The 26077-nt window shown below is 41.8% G+C and overlaps 1 protein-coding gene across 6 annotated transcripts in view; it reads left to right on the top strand.

The window, feature by feature from the left end:
• The window catches only part of NIM1K (NIM1 serine/threonine protein kinase), an 88319-nt gene that overhangs the window by 43235 nt on the left and 19007 nt on the right, over positions 1–26077 (top strand). For 3 of the 6 annotated variants that reach the window (XM_054684390.2, XM_063810497.1, XM_063810496.1), the window contains 2 exons: positions 4675–4805; positions 9478–10463. In XM_054684390.2, the coding sequence (XP_054540365.1) occupies positions 10172–10463 (292 nt within the window). In that variant the 5' untranslated portion in view covers positions 4675–4805; positions 9478–10171. The remainder of the gene's footprint in view (positions 1–4674; positions 4806–9477; positions 10464–26077) is intronic. The other 3 variants (XM_526936.7, XM_054684392.2, XM_054684391.2) reach the window with 1 other exon arrangement.

Here is a 26077-nt window from a genome sequence, read left to right as displayed (position 1 = left end):
TACAGATATTTGACAGCTTTGTCCACCTCTGTGGTTAGAGTCATAAGGAAAATGTCAATGACAAAAATGTATTCAGTAAGGATGAATTAGATGCTTAAATAAACTTGGGGACCACTGAATTAAACAGACATTTGTTTGTGCATGTGGTTTTAAAACTACAAGACTGTAAGGTACTAATGCAAATATCTAAGAGGGGTATAATGTGCAGCAGTTCCAGATGTATTTGACTATGGATCTATGAACTATTCCCTCCCCATCTTTTTTTTTTTTTGGATGATTCTCCCATGAAACCTAGAACAGAGCCTGGAAATGGCCAACCTGGAGGCCAAATCCAGCCTGACACTTCAGTTTCACTTCACCAGTGTTTTAAAAGTAGTTAATCTATACTTTAAAAATTGAGAGTTGACGGGCATGGTTGTTCATGCCTGTAATCCCAGCCACTTTGGGAGGCCAAGGAGGGTGGATTACTCAAGACCGGGAGTTGCAGATCAGCCTGGACAACATGGCAAAACCCTGTCTTTACAAAAAATAACCAGGCATGGTGGTGTGTACCAGTAGTCCCAGCTACTCAGGAGGCTGAGGTGGGAGAAACACCTGAGCAATGGGATGTCAAGGCTGCAGTGAGCTGTGATTGCACCACTGCACTCCAGCTTGGGTGAGAGTGAAATCCTGTGTCAAACAAAAAACAAAACAAAATTTAAAAACCACCAAAAAAACATAAACATTTAAAAAAAAAATGGAGTCGCCAGGCTTGGTGGGTGGATTGCACCTGTAATCCTAGCTACAAGGAGGCTGAGGCAGAAGGATTTCTTGAGGCCAAGAGTTCAAGACCAGCCTGGACAACATAGTGAGACCCTGCCTCTAAATTAAAAAAAACTAAAAAATAAAAAATTGACGGAGTTTACCAAAAAATTCTTAATTGCCAGTTTCTTTTCAAGAATTATAAGATCTGGCAAAAGTAAACCTGCATTCTGGCATGGCTGCCCTGGCTGGAGCTGAGCAAGGGCTGCCTCACCACGCCAGGCATAGGCACTGCACTTGGTCACTGACGTAGAACTCCTGCACTGTTCTAGGCATTTGAGTCTGTGGCATTGACGGCAAAGGGAACCTCAAGTGTGGTAGAAGTATATATGGGAAGAGCTGATGTAAACCCATCAGACTGGATGGACTGTCCCTGGATGCTGGGTGTGAACTGGATGAGGGTAGACCTGGGCTGAGTAGCCCTGCTCTGAGACGAAGTAGGGGAGAGGTGGTGTCACAGAGCAGAACTGCTGTCCTAGAAACCAGCCCATATGGACTGCTTTTCTATTTGCTTTGGAATTTCCCCCATTGCACTGCATGGGGATCTTGACATGTGTGCTGCGAAATAAAGAGCTGAGCTAAAAGCAAAGATGATGCAAATGATTTCAAAATGGTAAAATAAACTTTCAAACGAGATGAATTTGCTAATTATTCTCCCTGAGGGTGCACCTGCCTGAGAAGGATTATAACTGAGGACTAGCTGTCTTGAACTTTGTTGCCACACAGAGAAAACTCAGCTTTTCTTTTAAGGAAACCAATGCTTGGCCTTGCCAACCAATGAAAAGTTTGCCTAAGAGCCTCGCCCAGAAGTTTTGTAAGTTAAACTCAGAGAGAACAAAGGTGAGATGGTTTTCATTGATATTATTTTCACAGTGAGTTATAAGTCAAGAAAATGAATTACCAAGTATGCTCTGTTTTCTTTGATCTTATTTAATGCATTGCTATATAGCAACAGCAAGCTAATAATTAAGGACTATTCTACCTGCTCCAGAGGCTTTGATCTGCAGTGATGTGACTCCATAATTTTGTCTGGTTGAGTTTCTAAGCTCTCATTAATGTCCATAAAAATTGATCAAAATCTAAAGGGCAAAGGCAAAAGAACAACAACAAAAAACTCACTTACATCTGAAATTTTGTTTTTAATTAGGTATGTGATCACTTCCATTATTTGCTTAGCTTTCAACATTATGAAGCTTGATGTTTTGGACTCTACTATAAAGTAGTCAAAAATCTATACTATTTGGAGCAACCCCACAACCTGTGCTTCAGAACTCCTATTTCTATATTTCTAAGGAAAATCTCTGGGAAAAAATTATGCAAAATAAAAATGAATATTTAAATACCCATAGATACACACACCGAAACGGGATTTATCTTTTCTTTTAGATTTTTTCCTTCTACTTTTTTATTCCATTAGAATGTGTAAGAATTCAGAGTTTTTTCTCACTGTACTGTTTTTTAAATTTCTGAGATTTGCTGGCAATTCAGGTACAACAGAAACCATATGTATGTTTTACTTTATTGGGAGCATAATAGTGTAACGGGAAATTCTAATAATTAGATGTTGGACTTTCTGAATTGATTACCCAGTTTTCGTGTCTTCTATATTGCTTACCTCTTCTAGATTTTTCTTTCACAATTCTTCAATTTAATTTTTTTTTTTTTTTTTTTTTTTGAGATGGAGTCTCGCTCTGTCGCCCAGGCTGGAGTGCAGTGGCACGATCTCGGCTCACTGCAAACTCTGCCTCACGGGTTCACGCCATTCTCCTGCCTCAGCCTCCCTAGTAGCTGGAACTACAGGCGCCCGCCACCACGCCCGGCTAATTTTTTGTATTTTTAGTAGAGATGGGGTTTCACTGTGTTAGCCAGGATGGTCTTGATCTCCTGACCTCGTGATCCGCCCGCCTTCAGCCTCCCAAAATGCTGGGATTACAGGCGTGAGCCACTGCGCCTGGCCAATTTAATTCTTTAATTTCCAAGACAGCTCTTTCTTGTTGTCTGAATTGTCTTTGAAAATTTTTTTTTGTTTTTAGCATTTGTTCTGGTTTTATGGATCCAATATCTTATCTTTTATCTTCTGCTTCCTCATGGCTCTACATTTCCTTCAAGTTCCAAGTTGTAGAGATTGTTGTTTAGGTTGAGCATGGTTTCTTTCTTTCATTTTGGAGCCTTTCCTCAGATGTCTCATGCCTCTTGACTGAACATTTATTCAGTCATTCATTCTAAGCAGAATGCACTGAAACTTGGTTGGAAGCTCCCTGCGTGTGCATGAAACTGGCACTTGGAGGATTTTGCGGTAGATGGCTGTGTGGCTTTCTTAATGGAGAACTTTCAAATGTAGGTTTCAGAAAGTCTTTTCTCTTGAGTTAGTCTATCCAAAAGAGGAGTAGCCAACCTCGAGGTTTTTATGCTTATTTTCCTCCATTCTGGGAACCGAGAGTGCAAGGAGAAGAGAATGAGGGATTCTACAACACAGACTTTTACCTAATCCTCTGTCCTGTGCCTTGTGTTCCTGAGTTGGGGTGGGGTAGAGAAAGTAACAACCTATCTTTGAGGAGGGAAAGGCTGGCAGGGGCGGGGGGTGGGGTCTCACTGCTCTAACTTCAAACAGTTTCCATGATTTTGATCCTGCTTTATTCCTCTAACCTTTGAGGTACTTGGTCTCTTATAGTTTGAAGCCTTTTTGAGCACTCAGAAAGGTGAGTCTCATTGGCATGCCCTTATGTAGGAATTTAGGTTGCAGTTTTCTTCCTTGTCTGCAAAGTTGCTTATCACTAATTTTCTTGCCATCTCTCCATCTCCCCAAAAATGTATTGACATTTCTCTGCTGCTATCTCCTCTCTTATTTTTATTTATTTATTTTTTTAAGTTGGAGTTTCACTCTTGTTGCCCAGGCTGGAGTGCAATGGCACAATCTTGGCTCACTGCAACCTCTGCTTCCCGGGTTCAAGTGATTCTCCTGCCTCAGCCTTCTGAGTAGCTAGAATTACAGGTGCCCGCCACCATGCCGGGTTAATTTTTTTGTATTTTTAGTACAGTCGGGGTTTCACTCTGTTGGCCAGGCTGGTCTCGAACTCCTGACCTCATGATCCGCCTGCCTCGGCCTCCCAAAGTGTTGGGATTATAGGCGTGAGCCACCGCGCCTGCTTTTTTTTGAGATGGAATTTCACTCTTGTTTCCCAGGCTGGAGTACAATGGCGCAATCTTGGCTCACTACAACCTCCGCCTCCCAGGTTCAAGTGATTCTCCTGCCTTAGCCTCCCAAGTAGCTGGGATTACAGGCATGAGCCACATGCTTGGCTAATTTTTTATATTTTTAGTAGAGACGGGGTTTCACCATGTTGGCCAGGCTGGTCTCGAACTCCTGACCTCAGGTGATCCAGCATGTCTGGCCTCCACTCTTATTCTTTTTATCCTCATGGGTTTGTAACTTTCCTCCTCTTATTTTGCCATTTTGAGGTTTTTTGTTTTTTGGAATAAAGTAGAAATAAATGAGATCATTAAATTCTCCATGTTTCACCAGAAGTCCTGAATTATCTTTTTATTTTAAAAGCAATCCAATAGATATTAGAGAATCAGGTATGATAATTTTCCTGTGTAACCAAAAGTAAAGCAAACTTATTGTACACCAACTATGTAAGGTGGCAACACATTAAATATTTTTAATTGTTTCCTTTTTCTTTTCTTTTTTTCTTTCTTCTTTGAGACAGAGTCTCGCTCTGTTGCCTAGGCTGAAGTGCAGTGGGGTGATCTTGGCTCATTGCAGCCTTGACTTCCCAGGTTCAAGTGATTCTCCCACTTTGGCCTCCTGAGTAGCTGGGACTACAGGTGTGTGCCACCCAGCTAATTTATTTTATTTTATTTTATTTGTAGAGATGGGGTCTCACTGTGTTGCCTAGGCTGGTCTTGAGCTCCTGGACTCAAACCATCCACCCATCTCGGTCTCCCAAAGTGCTGGGATTATAGGTGTGAGCCACCACAACCAGCCTATTTTCTTTTTAAAGGTAAGTATACGCACATGAAAAAAATGTAAATCGTATGAAAAAGTAAGCAGTAAAAAGTATACCTTTTTTTCCACTCCATTCCCCTGTCCAACAAGTCCCTTCACCAGATGCAATAACTCTACCTGTTTTTAGGGATTCCCTCCTCTTTCTTACACTTTTTTTTTTTTTGAGATGGATTCTCTTTCTGTTGCCCAGGCTGGAGTGCAGTGGCGTGATCTTGGCTCACGGCAACCTCTGCCTCCTGGGCTCAAGCGATTCTCCTGCCTCAGTAGCTGGGATTACAGGTGTGTGCCACCATGCCTGGCTAATTTCTTTGTATTTTTAGTAGAAACGGGGTTTCACCATGTTGGTCAGGCTGGTCTCGAACTCCTGACCTCAAATGATCCACCCACCTCAGCCTCCCAAAGTGCTGGTATTACAGCTGTGAGCCACCACAATCGGCCCTTTCTCACACTCCTGATTATCACTTTATAAACACTCTTCCCACCTCTTAACAGTATATCTTGGATACTGTAACCCATTCTTTTTCACATCCATCTTTATGTCAGAAATACACATCTTTGCACATGTGTGCAAAGAGAAATTCTAGAAGTAGAATTGTTGAAGCAAAGAACACATACACTTGTAATTAATAGTTACAGTCAAATTACCTTCCAAGCAATTGTACCAATTTATACTTTCAGTAACAATGAATGAGAATTCCTGTTTCCCCATACTATCTCTCACCATTGCACTATCAAAATTCTTTTTGCAGCTTTCAAATTTAATATGTGAAAAATCTAATTTTAGTGTAGTTTATGGGTATTTCTTTAATTATAAGTAAGGTTGAGTACATTTTTATATATTATGGAGTCATTTGTATTTTCTGTGAAATGTCTGCTCATGTTCTTCATCATTTTTCTTTTTTGGGAGGATATTGGTATTTTTCTTTTCTTTTTCTTTTTTTTTTTTGAGACGGAGTCTCGCTCTGCCTTTAGGCTGGAGTGCAGTTGTGCTATCTCGGCACTCGGCACTGTCTCGCCTCCGCCTCCTGGGTTCAAGTGATTCTCTTGCCTCAGCCTCCTGAGTAGCTGGGACTACAGGTGTGCACCACCACGCCCAGCTAATATTTTGTATTTTCAGTAGAGACGAGGTTTCACCATGTTGGCCAGGAGGGTCTTGATCTCTTGACCTCGTGATCCCCCACCTCAGCCTCCCAAAGTGCTGGGATTACAGGAGTGAGCCACCGCGCCTGGCTGGATATTGGTATTTTTAAAATCAATTTGTAAAATTCTTTACTTAGAAAATTTTTTATTTTTTATTTGTTTATTATATTTGTTGGAAAGTTTTCCCTATCAGGTTATCATTTGATTTTTGCCTGTCTGTTTATGATACTTTTGGGCAAACAGAAAATTACAGTTTTATGTAGTCAAATTCAATGTTTTCTTTAATGGCTTTCGCTGAGACCATAAAAAAATTTCTGATTCTTTTCTAGTATTTCATGATTTTGTTTATTTTACATTTACTTAGATGATTTATTTGGAACTTATTTTGAAGTAGGAGTGAGATAGGGGTTTGGCTTTTCCCCCAACTGACTTGCTAGCTGTCCCAAGTTGCAATTCATCCTCAATGCAAACCACAGCAACATTTGTAAAAGTGTAACAAAAACACTTTATCTGATCTAAATGGAAGATTAACTGTCTCCTCGACCACTAAGGCAAGACAATTGGTTCAAGACCGTTTTGCAAGAGTTTCATTTGTAGGTGTTAGGGTACGTAATTCAAGACAGAGACTGATCATATTTGGCAATTGTACCTGTGCCCTCCCTTTCTGTTGAATTGGGAAGGGAGGGAGAGGAATTCCTGGGAGGCACCTGAAGTCTCAAACTCTACTGTAAATCCCAGGGCCTGAATAGAGCTCAGGATATAGACCCCAAATCAGGAGAGTTGGGGAAGAGGAAAGCAGAGAACAAGCCCTGAAGCCGCAGCTGGGCAGGAGATGGAGGGGAGCAGGTGCAGAGAGAGGCAGGAAGCCTGGTGCCTGTGGGGAGCTGATTCTTTCAAAGGGGCAGGGATGGGGGAGACTTGCATTTCGAAGCAGTTCTGTCACAGTTCTCAGGGGGATGATGGACTTTGGACTAAGCTTTTACCTCCACAAGAAGATGGGGCCAGGAATTCTAATAGCTAGTAAAGGGAGCCCAAATCTTAGAAATGTGGACTGAAATAAACTGAGATAGTTAAATTCTAGGATAGTGTTAGTAGTTAAAAAACAAAAATATTTACCTCTACTAAATCTTACCTAATTGTAATGGTGGATTAATTGGTAAATTAGTTCATTCCTTCTTCAACAAACTTTTATCAACTACTGCACAGAACTCCCAGAGACAGAGGGAAGAGTAAAGCACAAGTTCCTGCCCACCTGGTGCTTTTTTTTTTTTTCAGACGGAGTTTCACTCTTGTTGCCCACGCTGGAGTGCAATGGCATGATCTCAGCTCACTGCACCCTCTGCCTCCTGGGTTCAAACAATTCTCCTGCCTCAGCCTCCCTAGTAGCTGGGATTACAGGTGTGCGCCACCATGCCTGGCTAATTTTTGTATTTTTAGTAGAGATGGAGTTTCACCATGTTGGCCAGGCTGGTCTCAAACCCCTAACCTCAGGTGATCCACCCACCCCAGCCTCCCAAAGTGTTGGGATTACAGGTGTGAGCCACTGTGCCCGGCGCCCTCCTAGTGCTGATGTAGTTGTGGCCCAAGTACATTAGTAACAAGGACAGCACAGTAATGAGGACACAGAGCCAGTAAGTTCTTCAGAGAGTCTGTTAGAACACAAAGTGATCAAAAGTACTGCATTCTATGGAAAATCTATATTTTTCTTTTTCCTTAGGTTATGCTAAAGTTTCTTGCAGAATTACTACTTCATTCTAGTCTGTCATAAGCTGCATGGTGTTTTTCTGCCAGGAATCTGGGGAGATCTAGTGCCACTTGACTTTCACAGAGATTCTTAACCTGATGGGTTTCAGAATGTCATCTTAAAATTGGATGCAAATTGTATGGGTGAGGGTTTTTTTTTTTTTTTCCTCCTGGGGATAAAGTCATAGGTTTTGTTAGCATCTCAAAGGAGTCTGTGAGCCCAGGATGATTAAGAATCAGTGATTTTGGCTGAGTACAGTGGTTCACACCTGTAATTCTAGCACTTTGGGAGGTAGAGGTGGGTAAAGAAAAGGAAGAAGAATCAGTGACTTAGATTTTCTTCACTCTAATTAAGAACCTTTACCTTTTTTGTTTGTTTGCTTTGTTTTGTTTTTTTGAGACAGGGTCCGGCATTGTCACCCAGGCTGGAGTACAGTGGCTTGATCTCAGCTCACTGCAACCTCCACTTCCTGGGCTCAAGCCATCCTCCCACCTCAGTCTGTAGGTGTAGCTGAGACTACAGGTTCACACCCTGCTAAGTGGTACACCACCACACCCTGCTAAGGGGTACAACACCACACCCTGCTAAGGGGAACTTTATCTTAAAAATGTTTTTAAAAAACATCCTAATCGGTCTCTAACCTAGAGATGTGCTTAGTTGCTGATACCTGGTCCTTTTAAGCCTATGTTCGTCATCCTTCTTCCAGATTCCTTTCTCCCTATCCAGAAATAGGAGCAGTACTGGGCATCAACCTCCTCTTTACTTCCCTTATTTATGTTTATTTGGCAACCCCATACTTAACCTTAAGTATAAGGTTAGGAAGCCTTATTTATACTTAATTGTAATAATGTGATATTATTGAGCAGAGTTGGAAATCCATACTTCCAAGGCAGTCTCTCATGTTTTCAGTCAAATTTTTGGTTTGGAATGCTCAAGTCCAAAAATCAAGTTTAACACATATTTACTTAGTAAACACTTTCTATATGTAAGAACTTATACTCCATTTTGAAGGAGAGAGGAGGTGAGCAGGACATACATATGAGTCAAAACCAGTTCCCACCTTCACTGAGATGGGACATTTTGGAAAATGCACGAAGTGCTGTGGGAATTCAGAGAGGAAGAGAGTATTTCTTGCTGGAGAGTGCAGAAAAAAAACATCCAGATGACATCGTAGGTGGGCAGCATTTCTTATCACTGGCAATGCTGTAAACCCTCCTTTTCCACATCTTCAAAATAAGGTGCTGGGCCTAGAAACTGACACCTGCTCAGAAAAATTCAAAAAGTGAATGTAGGAGGAAAAATCAGCCTTTGTCATAAAATGACATAGGAAGAAAGAGTGGAAGCAACTAGTATAGGACAAGTTGTGCAAGAACATGAAGTAGTAAAGGAGATAAAATATTATTATTTGAATAAATATGAGAAATTTTGAAAACCATTAGTAATCCAGAATCTTTCATCATTGCTATCATATTATTTTTAAAATTTGGTTTTAAAGCAACACAAGGCAATGTGCATATTTTCTTAAACTTTAAGGAATAGAAAAATTGTTTTGCTAGAAATATGTACAGACCTTAGGGGCTTTTCTAAAATGTAGGTTGAGAGGTGTGTGTATATACTCTTTTCTTCTTACTAGATCACAGGTAATCAAGCATCTACTACTGATATGAGTCATAAATTTGTGGAGTACTTTTAGATCAACGCTTACAAAGCAGTTTCACATTCATTACAAATCCTGTACAGTACATTAGCATAGGCTAATAAATTTCTTACTCTCTATTCTTAGGATGAACCAGCCAAATTTTCAAGACAGCTCACGGCTTAGAGGAAGGTTCATCTAAATAAAGGCCGGCTAAAGTGACATTGCAGGGATTAAATCCTTCTTTGGCTGCCTGTGTGACCAGAAGGCTTATTTGCAAGTTTCTTCTTTCCTGGGGTCCAGATTATTAGGTCTCCAGCGCCCTGCAGCTTGACAGAAAGAGAAGCATGAAATGAAGGTCAGAGATGAGATCCCGCGGCAGGGACTTGGGGGCCTCCCAGGGGCATTTACACACCAGAATGCAAGATTCTCTGGCCATCAAGGGAAATAGCAAACAGAAGCCTTTGTCCTGGGGCACAGCCACCTACCACAAAGCATCAGACTCCACGTCTGGTCAGAAAGTTCCTGGAGTCCCATCAGGCCAGTGGGTATGTAACATGTGCCTAATTGTACAGCTAGAGCCTGCAAGTTCAGCGTGAGGGAAGGTGGGAAATGTCTTGAGTGAGGCGAGCAGCTCCTGGCTGGGCTGGGCAGACTCAGCTACCACGTTCACTGCCTTCCTCTCACTAAAGCCGAGAGGGAGGCTGCTCAGCTCTCAGGAAAACTCTTTTGAACCCTGGGCACCTGCTGTCCTCAGTTGGCATCTCCCACCCTCTGAGCCTCTTCTGCTCCTGCACAACCTGCCTCTTCACTGAGATGGAGACGTGAGCCCCCGTGGACAATGACTGCAGTGTATATGAATGGAGGTGGCCTGGTGAACCCCCACTATGCCCGGTGGGATCGGCGCGACAGTGTAGAAAGTGGCTGTCAGACCGAGAGCAGCAAGGAGGGTGAGGAGGGACAGCCCCGCCAGCTGACGCCCTTCGAGAAACTGACACAGGACATGTCCCAGGATGAGAAGGTGGTGAGGGAGATCACGCTGGGGAAACGGATAGGCTTCTACCGAATTCGAGGGGAAATCGGAAGTGGAAACTTCTCCCAAGTGAAGCTCGGGATTCACTCCCTAACCAAAGGTAGGATCCGACTTCCCAAGGGTCATCCCTGGCAGTATTGGGACCTAGTGTAGGAGAGGGATTAGGTGGCCAGGGCCAAGGAAGCAAGTAAAGTGACCTCAGCAGAGCCCCTGCAAGGCCCACATCCTGTGCCAGCCGCCTTCTGTGGTCTTCTCAGTTAATTTTCACAGTAACCATGTGAGGTCAATATTTTTTTCCATTTTGCAGATAGAGAAACTGAGATCCAAAGAAGGCAAATGTGTCTTCAGTTCCATCTTAGAGGTTTTTGACTCCAAAAACCCTTCCACCATACCATGCAGATAAACCCACTCAAACATGAGAAGAATCTGTCCTCTCCGGTGAGGCCCTTGAGAAGTGGAGTGGAGCGTGGCTTGGAACCAAGCCACCTCATCTCCCAAGCCCATATTTATAGTTTCCATTTACATTTGTGTCTCAGTAACAATGGCACAGTGCGGGACAGGAGATCCCCCCGATGGGCGCTGTCTCTGGATAGCAGGGTCCAGTTTCCCTTCCATCCAGAGGCTGCGACTTCTGTCATATTTGAGAAAAAGGGATTTGATCTCAGAACCTTTTCTGTTCAGTCCACCCTGCCCTAGCTCTCATTGTTTGGCTCCTCACTCCCCATTTGCTTGGCTACCGGACACTCTGAGATTCTGGACTAGCAGCGCCCAGCACTTTGGCCTCAGGGAGAAACCATATGGAGAGCCCAGCACCCCTCTGCTGCTCCGACCCCATTGTGGGCACTTCCCCAAGGTACCTGTAACTTAGCAGAAGTCTGGGGATTATCATAAGGGACTTACAAGACAGAAAAAGAACACTTTACAGCTCGGCATAATTTACTGAGTCCTAAAACCCATGGACTCTACCGTCTCCCTAGAGGCCCTGATTGACATTTTCTCTGCTTGGACTCGGCCAGCCACCATGTCTCCAAGGCCCCTCTTTTCTTATATTAGAGTTGTCTTTTGCTTCCTTTTCTTCTCCAACCCCCAATCCCATGCCCCTCCAATCCCTGTGGTTGGCCTTTATAGAAGAAGCTCCACATACATGTTTGCATACATGTACCTCCCCACCGCAACTGACCCACACACTCCCAAGTCACTGGAGTTTCACGTCTTCTATACTCTTGCTCTGAAGCCTGTGTATCTGGGTTCATGTCTTCACATCTTGGCTACTCTGCTTACTCATCTGGGTAAATTACAGTACTTGTCTGAGCCTTAGATACTTCATTTATAAAATGCAGCCAATAACAGTGCTTACTTCATACGGTATCATAAGGATTAATAAGTGCTCAACAAATGTTAGTTAGTTGCTTAATAAGCCTTGCCTTGCCTTGCCTCTGTGCAACCAAAGATCAACTAAAGTATCTTTATCAGAAGTTCATTCCTGCCCATCCCAATACACAAACTGAGATCAATGCAGCTGCCATGCCCTACAGCCATAGTTTTCAACTGACTGCACATTAGAATTACCTGGGAAGGTTTAAAAGAGAATTAGTGCCTAGAACCCACCTTCAGAGCTTCTGATGTGATTGGTCTAGAGTGGGACTGGGCATGGGTAGTATTTGAAAACTCTCCAGGTGATTCTAACTAACAACATGTAACACTAAGAAATACTTGCCTACAGCAACTTGCACATACTGCAGACAGCTTTTAAAATAGTACTTTTTTGGTAGTTGCCACAAATGGGTACTCTAAGTATTATTTGTATTTTAAAATCAATTATGAGGTATTGTGTCAGGTTTCCATGCTACGTTTAACTTTCAAATTTCATTTCACTTGAGAGAATATTCATTTATTATTCATTTAGGTGAACAACAGAAGCACTATATTAGGCCTTGGGGGATATAAAGATGAAATAGATACAACCTTCATCCTCAAGGATAAGGGAAGAGAAGTTGTGTACAAATAAATATAATACAAACCAGAATTTGATAAACATAGAAGAGAAAAGCTATGAGCTTAAAGGAAGGAAAGAGACTCTTCCACCTTAGGACTACGGTGAAAGGCTTTAAGTGAAGACCAAATTTGAGCTACACCTCAAGGAAGGATAAGATTTTGGATGGGCAGTGATTATAGGACAGAGGAGGGTTAGGGGGTTAGTTAGAGGAGAATGTGAACAAACGCATTAATGTGGGGAAATGACATATAGTACAGTTACCCTAACAGTAGGGGAAGTAGGGTAAAGGGTTGGAAAACTTAGTTGTGGCTGAATCATAGGGGACTTTGACCGTTATCCAAGGATTTTGGATTGTTTTTCTTACAATGAAGACTTTAAAATTTTTGTGATTAGAATTGGGCTTTTGGAAGGTTAACCATATAGTGATGAGAATGAAGGTTGAAAAGCAAGAGATGCAGGAGACAGGGAGCTATCAGGAATCTATGGTGATGGTTCAGCCATAGGGAAGAATATCCTGAGCTAGGTGGATGTCAGTCAAAATAGAAAAGAGGAGGGAGCTGGTGATACCAAAGAGAAGAATCTGGAGGATTGGTGTGTTAGTGTTTTCCAGAGAAACGGCACCAATAGAAAAGAGAGAGAGGGAGAGAGAGAGACACTTACAAGGAATGGGCTCACACAATTATGGAGACTGCCCCCAAGATCCACAGTCAGCAAGCTGGAGGCCCAGGAGAGCCAGAGGTATAAGTTCCAGTCTGAAAGCCAACAAACTCAAGACCCAGGAAGAGCCACGTTCAGCTTGAGTCTGAAGGCCAAAAAAGACCAACGTCCCAGGTAAAGGCAGTCAGGCAGAAGCAGTTCCCACTTGCTCAGTCTTTTTTTTTTTAAATTAATTAATTAATTATTTTTGAGATGGAGTCTCACCTTGTCACCGAGGCTGGAGTGCAATGGCGTGATCTCAGCTCACCTCAACCTCCGCCTCCCAGGTTCAAGTGATTCTCCTGCCTCATCCCGAGTAGCTGGGATTACAGACATGTGCCACCTTGCCCGGCTAGTTTATATTTATTTATTTATTTATTTATTTGAGACAGAGTCTCACTCTGTTGCCCAGGCTGGAGTGCAGTGGCAAGATCTAGGCTCACTGCAAGCTCCGCCTCCCGGGTTCATGCCATTCTCCTGCCTCAGCTTCCCAAGTAGCTGGGACTACAGGTGCCCGCCACCACGCCCGGCTAATTTTTTGTATTTTTAGTAGAGACGGGGTTTCACCATGTTAGCCGGGATGGTCTCGATTTCCTGACCTCGTGATCCGCTACCTCGGCCTCCCAAAGTGCTGGGATTACAGGCCTGAGCCACCGTGCCCGGCCCTTACTCAGTCTTTTTGTTCTATTCAGGTCTTCAACTGAGAAAACACCTGCACAGACACACCCATAATAATGTTTAATGAAATGTCTGGGCACTACATGGTTCAGTCAATTTGACATAAAATAAACCATCAGAGTTGGTAACTGATTGGATGTAGAACTGAAGATGGAAGGATGGACGAAGGCAATGACCTTGCTTTAGTTGACTATGTGAACCAAAACAGGTGATGCCTTTAATAGGAATAGGAGAAAGAGCAAATTTGGGAGGGAAAAAGTTGAGTGAAAACACTGACATCCAGAAGGAGCTGTCTACTGGGCATGCTCCAGTCATGGACAAGGGCATGAGGTCAGACCAGGATTTGCATTGAGAAGATTGTGGAAATGGATGCAGTCACTGAAGGAGACTGTGGAGAAGGGTGATGAGCAACCTTTTTACACTTAGTAACTAGTTCTACATCCTAGTTGACATTTTATGTATGGATTAGTTTTTTTTTTTTTTTTTTTTGAGATGGAGTCTCGCTCTGTTGCCCACGCTGGAGTGTAGTGGTGTGATCTTGGCTCACTGCAAGCTCTGCCTCCTGGGTTCATGCCATTCTCCTGCCTCAACCTCCCGAGGAGCTGGGACTACAGACACCCACCACTACGCCTGGCTAATTTTTTGTATTTTTAGTAGAGACGGGGTTTCACCATGTTAGCCAGGATGGTCTCGATCTCCTGACCTCGTGATCTGCCCGCCTCGGCCTCCCAAAGTGCTGGGATTACAGGCATGAGCCACCGCTCCTGGCCGGATTAGTTTTAAATATGCTAATGGAATCATTCACTGTTGCTCCATGAACACTATGATTTTTCAATGTCATTAAATATAGATTTTTAAAATATATTTACGTGTATATATTATCTATATATGTGTATTTATTATCTATACTCTCATCTTTTAAAGAGGACATATTGTTTCACATAGAGCTGCGGCATAAATTCTTTAACTTAGCCACTATTGGTTAACATTTGGATCATTTCTAAAGTTTTGCTCTTAATTATAATGCTACAGAGATTATTCTTTTCCATACTTCTTTGCATATACGTATGATTTCTCTCAGCATACATTCCTAGAAGTTAGCTGTCTTGGTCAGAGGGCATGCATTGGAAAATTTTAACACACAGCACCAAAAGAGCAGCTTTTGAATCCTTATTCATAGAGTACATCCATCTGTAACTCAAATCTCATAGGGACTAATGTTGCTTTTCAGTAGTCTAGAGCCAGCATGAAAGACAAAAGATGAAACACATAGGGCGATGAAAGGCCAAAAATCGAGACAGAAGATGTGATTTGGAAGGTTACAAGAGAAGTTGGATAAAGCCAAACAAGGAGAGGAATTTAGAAAAAAGTGTCCAATGCTGCAGAAGGGTCACAGAGCTACAGTCTGAGCAAAGGCTACTGCATAAGGCCAACTTTGAGAAGTTTTATACAAGTGTGGGTTCAGATGTTAGATTCCAATAGAAAGGAAGCAGGATGGGACAGTAGGAAAAGCGTGGACTTGGGGACCAGACAAATTTATCTGAAATACTCATTCAGTAACTTACTAGGCTTCTGACTTTAGGCATATTAATCTCTTTGGTCCTCAGTTGCCTCAGCTGTAAAATAGAGATAATGATTTTTAGAATTGTTGGGGAAATTGGAAATAATATATGTGAAGTACATGACATATAGTAACCACTCAAAATGGTAGCTGCCATTGCTATAACTTTACTTTTTAATTAATCTTATTTAAAAAAGGTATTTAATGTTATTACAACAATAAAAACCAGTATCACTTACTATGAATAGAAGGTGATGGTAAAAATAAATACAATGCAAACAAATTAAAAAACATTAAAGGAAAATTACAAGTAACAAAGTAATTTTTAAAACATGCTAACAATCAATCTCAGACTTTCTCTTTGCCTTAATTAGGAGAATTAAAGGAGAGCTGAAATGGGAATCATGTTTTTACGCTGTGATTCAGTGCTATTTAAGGCTGTTACCATGCCCTAAAATCATTTCAACCTCATGAGTCTTAAAGGTTCCACTTTGGGAAGCACTGACATCATCTAGTCCTTCCATGTTTTACAAATGAGGAAATGGAGGCTCAGAAGAGGCTGTCCCAAGGTTTAGAACCTGTTTACAGGAATTCACATGGAATTGAGTACTCACATGTATTGAGTACAGGGGAATTCTATGGACCCACAGCAGGGAAGTAGGGCTGGGTCTTAAGATGATATTCTTTCGATCTTCACTTTCTCTGGGGCTGTGTGCTTTCTCATTTCTACTTTTCTTGAATTTGTTCCATCTTTATACCTCTTTCTGCAAAAAGGTTTTCCACACTTAATTATCAGAAGGTATATCATGGCCAAAAATGGTTGTTGCCAGTCCCACATCTACATAAACTCTCAACGTTATTGACCGCCTCCATCCCATGTGTTTCATTCTGTTTCAGTTCAAATTTTAAAGAGAAAGAATATACTTAATTACTAGCCAGCTGAAAATGAACTACCTTTGAGTCAAGGGCATGCCCGCGTCAGTGAGCTGTAACCCTTTGAGTCACGTGGGCCACTACTGTCTCAGCAGAGCCAAAGGTCCAAAGAAGTCTCTGGGAAGGGAGAAAATTGACAGACATATCCACCATAGAGACATTAGCTAGCTAAGCCGAGAAGTTTCTACAAGCCGGGAGCAAGACAGTGCCCAATTCTGTGGACAGGATATTATGTGAAAGGACAAAAAAAAAAAAGGTGGAATAATAATTAGTGTTTATATACTGACTTACTTCTCGGGTTCCAAAGACTTCTTGTCTGTCGTATTACAAAATTAACTTCATACTTGTCCCCGTGAGTTTCAGAGAGCATGGCATTTTCCCACTGTGTGGGTGTGGGTGGGTGCCTTGTGTGGCCTCACTGACATGCCCTCCTTATACATAACCTGCTACAAAGTAGCTCTATTGTCAAAGAAACAGTCTCACCCGCTGGTTCTGGGACAGTATGTGCAAAAAGGGACAGGAAAATAAATAGCAGTTTGTACAAATATGGCCCCCACACCAAACCAACTTGCCCAGAATTGTCATCCGGTTTTCTAGGAATATAAGGACAGTTTGAATAAGATAATAGAGGAGATTCCCAGGAAAGCAGAGAGTTTCAGTGCCAGGAGCAGCTCCCAGGACAGTAGTCTAAAAAGTTGAAAAAAAAAAATAAAGAAATACAAAGCGCCGAGTGCTCTGGATCTCTACAAAGGAGGCTCCAATATGGGTCCCTGCTGGCTGGGGTTTATTTTTATAGCTCACAGTTTGGAATTCCCTTGGGCTCTCCAAGCTGATAGTGAAGGTTGACAGTCATCATGAGCCCCCTTTTAGGCTGATTAGAAATTTCTCATAAGAGATGATACACTTGGCTTCTGAATATTTTATGTCCCATCTGTTGTCACAAACAAAAGAAGTGGCAGCGGATGTGGGTGTTTTTTTCTGTTGCTGCCCTTCTGACTTCTTCCTTCTGCTACTCTAGTCTCATGTTTCTAGGATCCTTTCTTCCTCCCACTTTATTTATCTATTTATCTATTAATTCATTCTTTCCTTCCTTCCTTTTTTTTTTTATCTTTTGAGGAAGAGTTTTGCTTCATTGCACTCGACACCATGACTGGCCTTCATTCCTTTATATATATTATATAATTATATATATATATAATATATAATATGTGTGTGTGTGTGTGTGTGTGTGTGTGTGTAAGCACATGCCTGATAAGGAACTTACAGCAGTTTAACAGAGGCAGACAGGAAACAATTGATGAGTGCTGTCCAGAGTAAGGCTGCAAGAATGTGCTTACCTGTGCCCAGTGAATCCAGGAAGGGTCTATTGAGCAGGAAAAGCTTGCAATAGGTCTTGAGGTCTGAGGAGCAATTTCACAGGAGAAGGGGGAAAGAGAACTCCAGAAAGAGAGATAGGATAGAAAGTACATGGAAGCATGAACCAGTGTGGGGAGTATTTGGAGATTTAAAAGTAATTCAGCAAAGCTAGAGCATGAGGTGCACCCACAGAGTCATGGGAAAGAGATAAGGTGGATGGGGCTTGATCATGGAAAATCTTCTTGCATATCTGGATTTTGTCATTTAGGTATTGGAAAGCTACTGAAGAGTTTTTTTTTTCTTTGAGACGGAGTCTTGCCCTGTCACCCAGGCTGGAGTACAATGGTGTGATCTCTGTTCATTGCAACCTCTGCCTCCTGGGTTCAAGTGATTCTCCTGCCTCAGTCTTCTGAGTAGCTGGGATTACAGGCACACGCCACCATGCTCGGCAATTTTTTTTTTGTATCTTTAGTAGAGATGGGGTTTCCCCATCTTGCCCAGGCTGGTCTCGAATTCCTGACCTCGTGATCCGCCCGCCTCAGCCTCCCAAAGTGCTGGGATTACAGGCATGAGCCACTGCGCTCAGTCGTTTAGGAGCTTTAAGCAAGCCATTAATGCAAGTGATTAATATGATCTTATTTCAGCGTGGAATGTGAATTGAAGTTGGAAAGTAAGGAGAGTCAAGGAAGTCAGAAAAAAATGTTAGTCAGATGGTCCAGTTGGATGATGATGTTCATCTCAACTAAGGAGAAGTGGCAGTGAGAATGGAGAGAAGAGGATGCATTTGAAAAATGTCTTAGGATATTGGAAAACCTTGTGATCAATGGTATGGGTGAGAGCAGGACGGGACATGGGAGAGGAAGAATTGACAATGACTCCCAGTTTCCAGTTTTAATGCCTTACCAGTAAATAATTACAGGAGAAGTAGATTTGAGAGTAAATATTTGGAAGCACTGACTTGGAGGTATATGGAATTCATGAAATGAATGGGTCTAGCAGCTTTCTTGGAGCCCAAAAGTATGATACATAAAGATTTGAGGCTTAACAAACTCTGGGATGTAGTGAAATCTTGGGAGTCCTAGTTACAAGCTCCTTGGTGTCAGATACTATATCACATTGATCCTTAAAGTTCCTCCATGTGTGTTATAAATAATAAACACTCGACAAATATTTGGTGAATTAAGTTAGTATAACTTCTCATGAAAAGCCAGGAGTGGTGGCGGAAGAAATATTCGAGGGAGCAGTGCATAGCGTCACCTTCTGGTAGGTGCTGTATGCTGTGATCTCCCTGGAGGACAGGGCTAGAGCACGAACTCAGTCTGTAGGAGAGCTTCATAAAGATAGCCCAATGGTTTTGTCGTTTTGCTTTTTCTAGAGATGAAGTCTCAACTATGGTTATCCAGGCCGTTCAAGAACTTCTGGGCTCAAGCAATCCTCCTGCCTCAGTTTCCTAAGTAGCAAGGGGGACAGCTATGCACCACTGCACCTGGCTGCTCACTGGTTTTAAAAATTGATTCCCCCCTCTTGAATACATTCATTAAAATAGCAATTCAAAATTGTATTTTCTTACTTTAAAAATGGTTAGTTAGTGATTTAGGGAATTCACCCTAAAAATAAATCATATATTGGAAATACTACAACCAAAAAAATGTTCATTGTCATGTTATTTATAGTGTGGAGAACTAGTAATAACTTATGGGATCCAATGATATAGGAATGGTCAGGTAAAGCATATACACTGGACAGAAGATTCCATAGCCATGAGAAATCATGATTATGAAGACTCTGTGGTAACATGGAAGATGGGCAGGACATGAGTGTAAGTGAAAAGCCATGTGCAAATGGAGTGCACACTATTATGATAATACTTACTCCAGGTTCTTCAGTGAGATTATTCACTCAGCAAATACTTGTTGAGCACCTACTATGCAATAGCCACTATTCTAGAGACTGGTGATACAGCAGTGAACAAAATAGACAGCAATCTCTGTCCTTATGGAACTTACACTCTAGTGAGAGGGAAGCCAGACAAAAATAAATGTGTAAAATATTCATTGTATTATGTAGCGATAAGTGATAAGGAAGAAAAGAGGGCCGGGCATGGTCGGTCATGCCTGTAATCCCAGCACTTTGGGAGGCCAAGGTGGGTGGATCACGAGATCAAGAGATGGAGACCATCCTGGCCAACATGGTGAAACCACAATTCTACTAAAAATACAAAAATTAGCTGGGCATGGTGGTGTGCACCTTTAGTCTCAGCTACTGGGGAGACTGAGGCAGGAAAATCGCTTGAACCCAGGAGGGGGAGGTTGCAGTGAGCCAAGATCGTGCCACTGTACTCCAGCCTGGTGACAGAGCCAGACTCTGTCTCAAAAAAAAAAGAAGGAAAGAAAGAAAGAGCAGGAGGGGAGATAGAAAGCATTGAGGATGACAGTTTTTAGATAAGTTGGCCAGGACAGCCTTACTGAGGCGGTAATAATTAAACTGAAAGAAATGAGGGAAATGGCTATACGTGGGGGAACTCCATCAAGCAGAAGGCATAGCAGGCGTAAGAGTGTCCAGATGGGAGATGCCTGCAGTACTCTTGAAACAGCTGAGGGGAAAGGGCAGAGAGTAACAGGGAACAGATTGTGGAAGACCAAGTTTGTCAAAGTAAGAAGTTTGGCTTTTCCTGGGATTTTACAGGAGCCATCAGAAGGAACTGGGGATTTCACAAAGGGAACCAGGGATTTCCTGGGATTTCACAGGAGCCATCAGAGGGAACTGGGGAGTGACATGATCTGGCTTATGCTTTAACAGTATCACTCTGGCAGCTTTGTTGAAAATAGACGCAGAAGGCAAAAAAAGAGAGATCAGTTAGGAGCCTGTTGTATTAATCCAGGCAAGAGATAAAGGTGGTTTGGACTAGGAAGGTAGCAGTGGAATGCTGAGAAGTGGCTGGAGCTTGGCGGTATTTAAAAGGTTAAAGATAGCAAGATTTGCTAACAGATTGAAAGTGGAATATTAAAGAGAAGAGTCAAATACTCAAAAGGTTAGGTAAACACAAGAACAGTTTACACTGACTGAAATGGGGAAGATTGTAGGAGAAGCAGGTTTGGGTCAGGAGAAATCAAGAGCTCAGTCTTGAACATGTTATGTTTGACATGCCTATTACACATTTATGACACTACAGAGCAGACGTTGTGAGTGCCTCCCCCATTCCCCCTTGGGCCTTACCATTTCAGTGCTTGCAGGACTGACCTTCAATGGCTAGTCTCTCTGTCTCTCTGCCTCTGGGCTTTCTCTAGCCATTGGAGCCTACTCTGCATGCATGGTAGCCCAGAAGTACAGAATGCACTTCCTGGTGGAGTGACCGGCAACCACTGACTGGTAGAAGTTAATGTATAAATACTCCAGTTCTCTCACTCTCCTAATAATGAAATTCAGGCATAACTCTTAGCAGGATTCACTGGACACTTGTTTAATAACACCCTCTATGGGCTGCCTTTCTTGTCTCACTTCCCCATTCTTCTACTAGGGTTTTCTAGGATCACCTCCCTCATAAACTGCTTGCACTTGAACCTCTGCCTCAGAGTCTGGCTCTGGCCGAACCCAAACTAAGACGACACCCAAGTGAGCAGGGTATTTATGCATATGGAATCACCAAGGAGGTGATTGTAGAGAAGAGGTCTAAGAACTAAGCCTTCAGGTATCCAACATTGAAAAGGAGGCTAGGGAGGTGAAAAGGAGGCTAGGGAGATGAAAAGGACACAGCTAAGGAGTCTTAAATGAAGTGACGAGAAGTAGGAGGAAAGCCAGGAGTGTGGGTTGTCCTAGAAACCAAGTGAAAAAGGTATTTTTAAGAGGAAGATTGAAGCCTGAGAACTGCCCACTGATTTTAGCAATTTGGAGGTCATTGGTGACCCTGAGGAGGGCATTTTTAGTAGCATTATCTCTTGGGTTCAAGAGAGGATAATGAGGGGAGAATTAAAGACAGTAAAGTGACTAACTCTTTTTTTTTTTTTTTTTTTGAGATGGAGTCTCGCTCTGTCACCCAGGCTGGGGTGCAGTGGCGTGATCTCGGCTCACTGCAACCTCTGCCTCCTGGGTTCAAGCAATTCTCCTGCCTCAGCCTCCTGAGTAGCTGGGACTACAGGTGCGTGCCACCATGCCTGGCTAAAGAGACGGGGGTTTCACCATGTTAGCCAGGATAGTCTCGATCTCCTGACCTCATGATCCACCCGCCCTGGCCTCCCAAAGTGCTGGTATTACAGGCGTGAGCCACTGCGCCCAGTTTTGACCAACTCTTTAAAGGGGTTTTACTATAAAGAGAATGAGAGAAAGAGGTCTAATGCTAGAGGGGGAAGTGGAGTCAAGAGAGGCTTTTTTGTGATGTTTTTTATAACTTTTTTTTTTTTTTTGAGCCTCTCATGGTGGCACATGCCTATAGTCCGCAGCTACTTGGGAGACTGAGCTGGGAGGATTGCTTGAGCCTAGGAGTTCAAATCTAGCTTGGGCAACATAGCAAGACCCTGTCTTTAAAACCAAAACCAAAACCAAAAAATCCACACACATATAACCTTTTTATGTTTACCATATGTCAATACCAAAACAGTTTAAAAATCATGAGTATTCATTTTGGTGAATTTTCCAAACTGAAAAGACCCCTGGAAGCACCACCAACATCAAGACAGAGAACACTTCTGGTACTCAGAGCGCTGCCCTCCACCTGCTCGTCATCCTCCACTCTATTCTCTACATCCTGAAGTGTAACCACTATTCTGACTTCTAATACCATAGATTGCTTTTGACTGTTTTAAACTTTACATAAATGGCATCATCCAATATGTATTCTTTTGTCTTACTTCAATTGTCCAATTTTGAGTTTGTGACTACCATCCATACTGTTTTATGTAGTTCAGATGTTTCATGCTCATTGCCATATATACAGTAATTCATTGTATGAATGTAGTACCACAATTTGTTTATCCATTCAACTGTTGATGATGTGACTAGTTTCTAGTTTCCAGTTTGGGGCTATTATGAATAACATTGATGTGAACATTCTAGTACAAGTCTTTTTGGTAAACTTTTTTTTTTTTTTTTTTTGAGGCAGGGTTTTGCTTCGTCACCCAGGCTGGAATGTGGTGGCACAATCACAGCTCACTGCAACCTTGACTTTCTGTATTTGAGTGATCCTCCCACCTCAGCCTCTGGAGTAGCTGGAACCACAGGGGCATGCCATCATGCCTGGCTAATTTTTAAAATGTTTTGTAGATATGGGGTCCTGCTATGTTGCCCAGACTGGTCTCAAACTCCAGGGCTCGAGTGATCCTCTTGCCTTGGCCTCCCAGAGTGTTGGTATTACAGATGTGAGCCACTGAGCCTGGCTCGTATGCATTTTTATTGGGGACATTTTTACTTATAAATTATTTTTCAATGACTTTTGGGGTACAAGTGGTTTTTGGTTACAATGATGAACTGTATACTGGTGAAATCTTAGATTTTAGTGCACCTATCACCTGAGTAGTGTACATTGTACCCAATACGTAGTTTTTAATCCCTCACCCCCTCCCACCCTACCCCTTCTAAGTCTCCAAAGCCCATGCCTTTTCATACCCATAGCTTAACTCTCATTTCTAAGTAAGAACATACAGTATTTGATTTTCCATTCCTGAGTTACTTCACTTGGAACAATGGCCTCCAGCTCCATCCAAGTTGCTGCAAAATACATTATTTTATTCTTTTTCATGGCTGAGTAGTATTCTATGGTATATACACCACGTTTTCTTTACCCACTCATTGGTTGGTTGGCACTTAGGTTGGTTCCAGATCTTTGCAATTGTGAATTGTGCTGCAATAAACATGCATGCAGGTGTTTTTTGATATAATGACTTCTTTTCCTTTGGGGAGATACCCAGTAGGGGATTGTTGGATCAAATGGTAGATCTACTCTCAGATTTAGATTTTAATTTACTTTTAGATTTTAGATTTAGAAATCTCCATTCTGTTTTCCATAGAGGCTGTACTAATTTACATTCCCACCAGCAGTGTATAAATGTTACCTTTTCACCACATTCATGCCAACATCTACTGTTTTTTGACTTTTTAATAATGACCATTCTGGCTGGGGTAAGGTGGTATCTCACTGTGGTTTTAATTTGGATTTTTGTGATGATTAGTGATGTAGAGTGTTTTTCCATATGTTTGTTGGCCATTTGTATGTCTTCTTTTGAGAAATATTTATTCATATCATTTGCCCACTTTTTAATGAGATCTTTTTTTGTTTTTTGTTTGCTAATTTGTTTGAGTTCCCTGTAAATTCTGGATATTAGTTCTTTGTCAGATACATAGTTTGCAAATATTTTCTCCCATTCTGTGGATTGCCTGTTTGCTTTGATGATTATTTTTTCTGTTGTGCAGAAGCTTTTCAGTTTAATGAGGTCCCATTTATTTATTTTTGTTTTTGTTGCATTTACTTTTGGGGTCTTAGTCACAAATTCTTTATCTAAGTCAATGTCCAGTAGAGTTTTTCCTGTTTTCTTCTATAATTTTTGTGGTTTCAGGTCTTAGATTTAAGTCTTTAATGATATTGAGTTGATTTTTGTATAAGGTGAGAGGGATCCAGTTTTATTCTCCCACATGGGGCTATCCAGTTTTCCCAGCAACATTTATTAAATAGGGTGTCCTTTCCCCAATTTATGTTTTTGTATGCTTTGTTGAAGATCAGTTGGTTGTTAGTTTTAAAAAAAGTGAAAAATCTACGAGTCTTTGGAAGGAATCTTTAGGGTTTTCTAGCTATATGATCATATCATCAGCAAACAGAGATGGTTTGACTTTCCCTTTTCCACTTTAGATGTCCTTTAGTTCTTTCTCTTGCCTGATTGCTCTGGCTAGGACTTCCAGTACTATGTTGAACAGAAGTGATGAAAGTGGGCATTCTTGTCTTGTTCCAGCTCTCACGGGGAATGCTTTCAACTTTTCCCCATTTGGTATGATGTTGGCTTTCGGTTTGTGATATATGGCTTTTGTTATTTTGAGTTATGTTCCTTCTATGCCTAGTTTGTTGTCATTGTTTTTGTCATAAAGCAATGCTGGGTTTTGTCATGACATTGTTTTTGTCATAGAGCAATGCTGGATTTTACTTAATGCTCTTCTGCATCTATTAAGATGATCATATGGTTTGGTTTTAATTCTGTTTATGTGATTTATCATATTTATTGACTTGCATATATATAGAGAGAGAGAGCACAGATTTTTTTATTATTATACTTTAAGTTCTGCAGTACATGTGCACAATGTGCAGGTTTGTTACATATGTATACATGTGCCATATTGGTGTGCTGTACCCATTAACTGATCATTTACATTAGGTATATCTCCTAATGCTATCCCTCCCCCCTTCCCCCACCCAATGACAGGCCCCGATGTGTGATGTTCCCCACCCTGTGTCCAAGTGTTCTCATTGTTCAATTCCCACCTATGAGTGAGAACATTCGGTGTTTGGTTTTCTGTCCTTGCAATAGTTTGCTCAGAATGATGGTTTCCAGCTTCATCCATGTCCCTGCAAAGGACATGAACTCATCCTTTTTATGACTGCATAGTATTCCATGGTGTATATATGCCACATTTTCTTAATCCAGTCTATCATTGGTGGACATTTGGGTTGGTTCCAAGTCTTTGCTATTGTGAATAGTGCCACAATAAACATATGTGTGCATGTGTCTTTATAGCAGCATGATTTATAATCCTTTGGGTATATACCCAGTAATGGGATGGCTGGGTCAAATGGTATTTCTAGTTCTAGATCCTTGAGGAAGTGCCACACTGACTTCCTCAATGGTTGAACTAGTTTACAGTCCCACCAACAGTGTAAAAGTGTTCCTATTTCTCCACATCCTCTCTAGCACCTGTTGTTTCCTGACTTTTTAATGATTGCCATAACTAGTATGAGATGGTATCTCATTGTGGTTTTGATTTGCATTTCTCTGATGACCAGTGATGATGAGCATTTTTTCATGTGTCTGTTGGCTGCATAAATGTCTTCTTTTGAGAAGTGTCTGTTTATATCCTTTGCCCACTTTTTGATGCAGTTGCTTGTTTTTTTCTTGTAAATTTGTTTGAGTTCTTTGTAGATTCTGGATATTAGCCCTTTGTCAGATGGGTAGATTGCAAAAATTTTCCCCCATTCTGTAGGTTGCCTGTTCATTCTGATGGTAGTTTCTTTTGCTGTGCAGAAGCTCTTTAGTTTAATTAGATCCCGTTTGTCAATTTTGGCTTTTGTTGCCATTGCTTTTGGTGTTTTAGACATGAAGTCCTTGCCCATGCCTATGTCCTGAATGGTATTGCCTAGGTTTTCTTCTAGGGTTTTTATGGTTTTAGGTCTAATGTTTAAGTCTTTAATCCATCTTGAATTAATTTTTGTATAAGGTGTAAGGAAGGGATCCAGTTTCCACTTTCTACATATGGCCAGCCAGTTTTCCCAGCACCAGTTATTAAACAGGAATCCTTTCCC

The sequence above is a fragment of the Pan troglodytes genome, chromosome 4 (assembly GCF_028858775.2).
Source record: "Pan troglodytes isolate AG18354 chromosome 4, NHGRI_mPanTro3-v2.0_pri, whole genome shotgun sequence".
Classification (NCBI taxonomy): domain Eukaryota; kingdom Metazoa; phylum Chordata; class Mammalia; order Primates; family Hominidae; genus Pan; species Pan troglodytes.
This window is presented reverse-complemented; position numbering and strand designations above follow the sequence as displayed.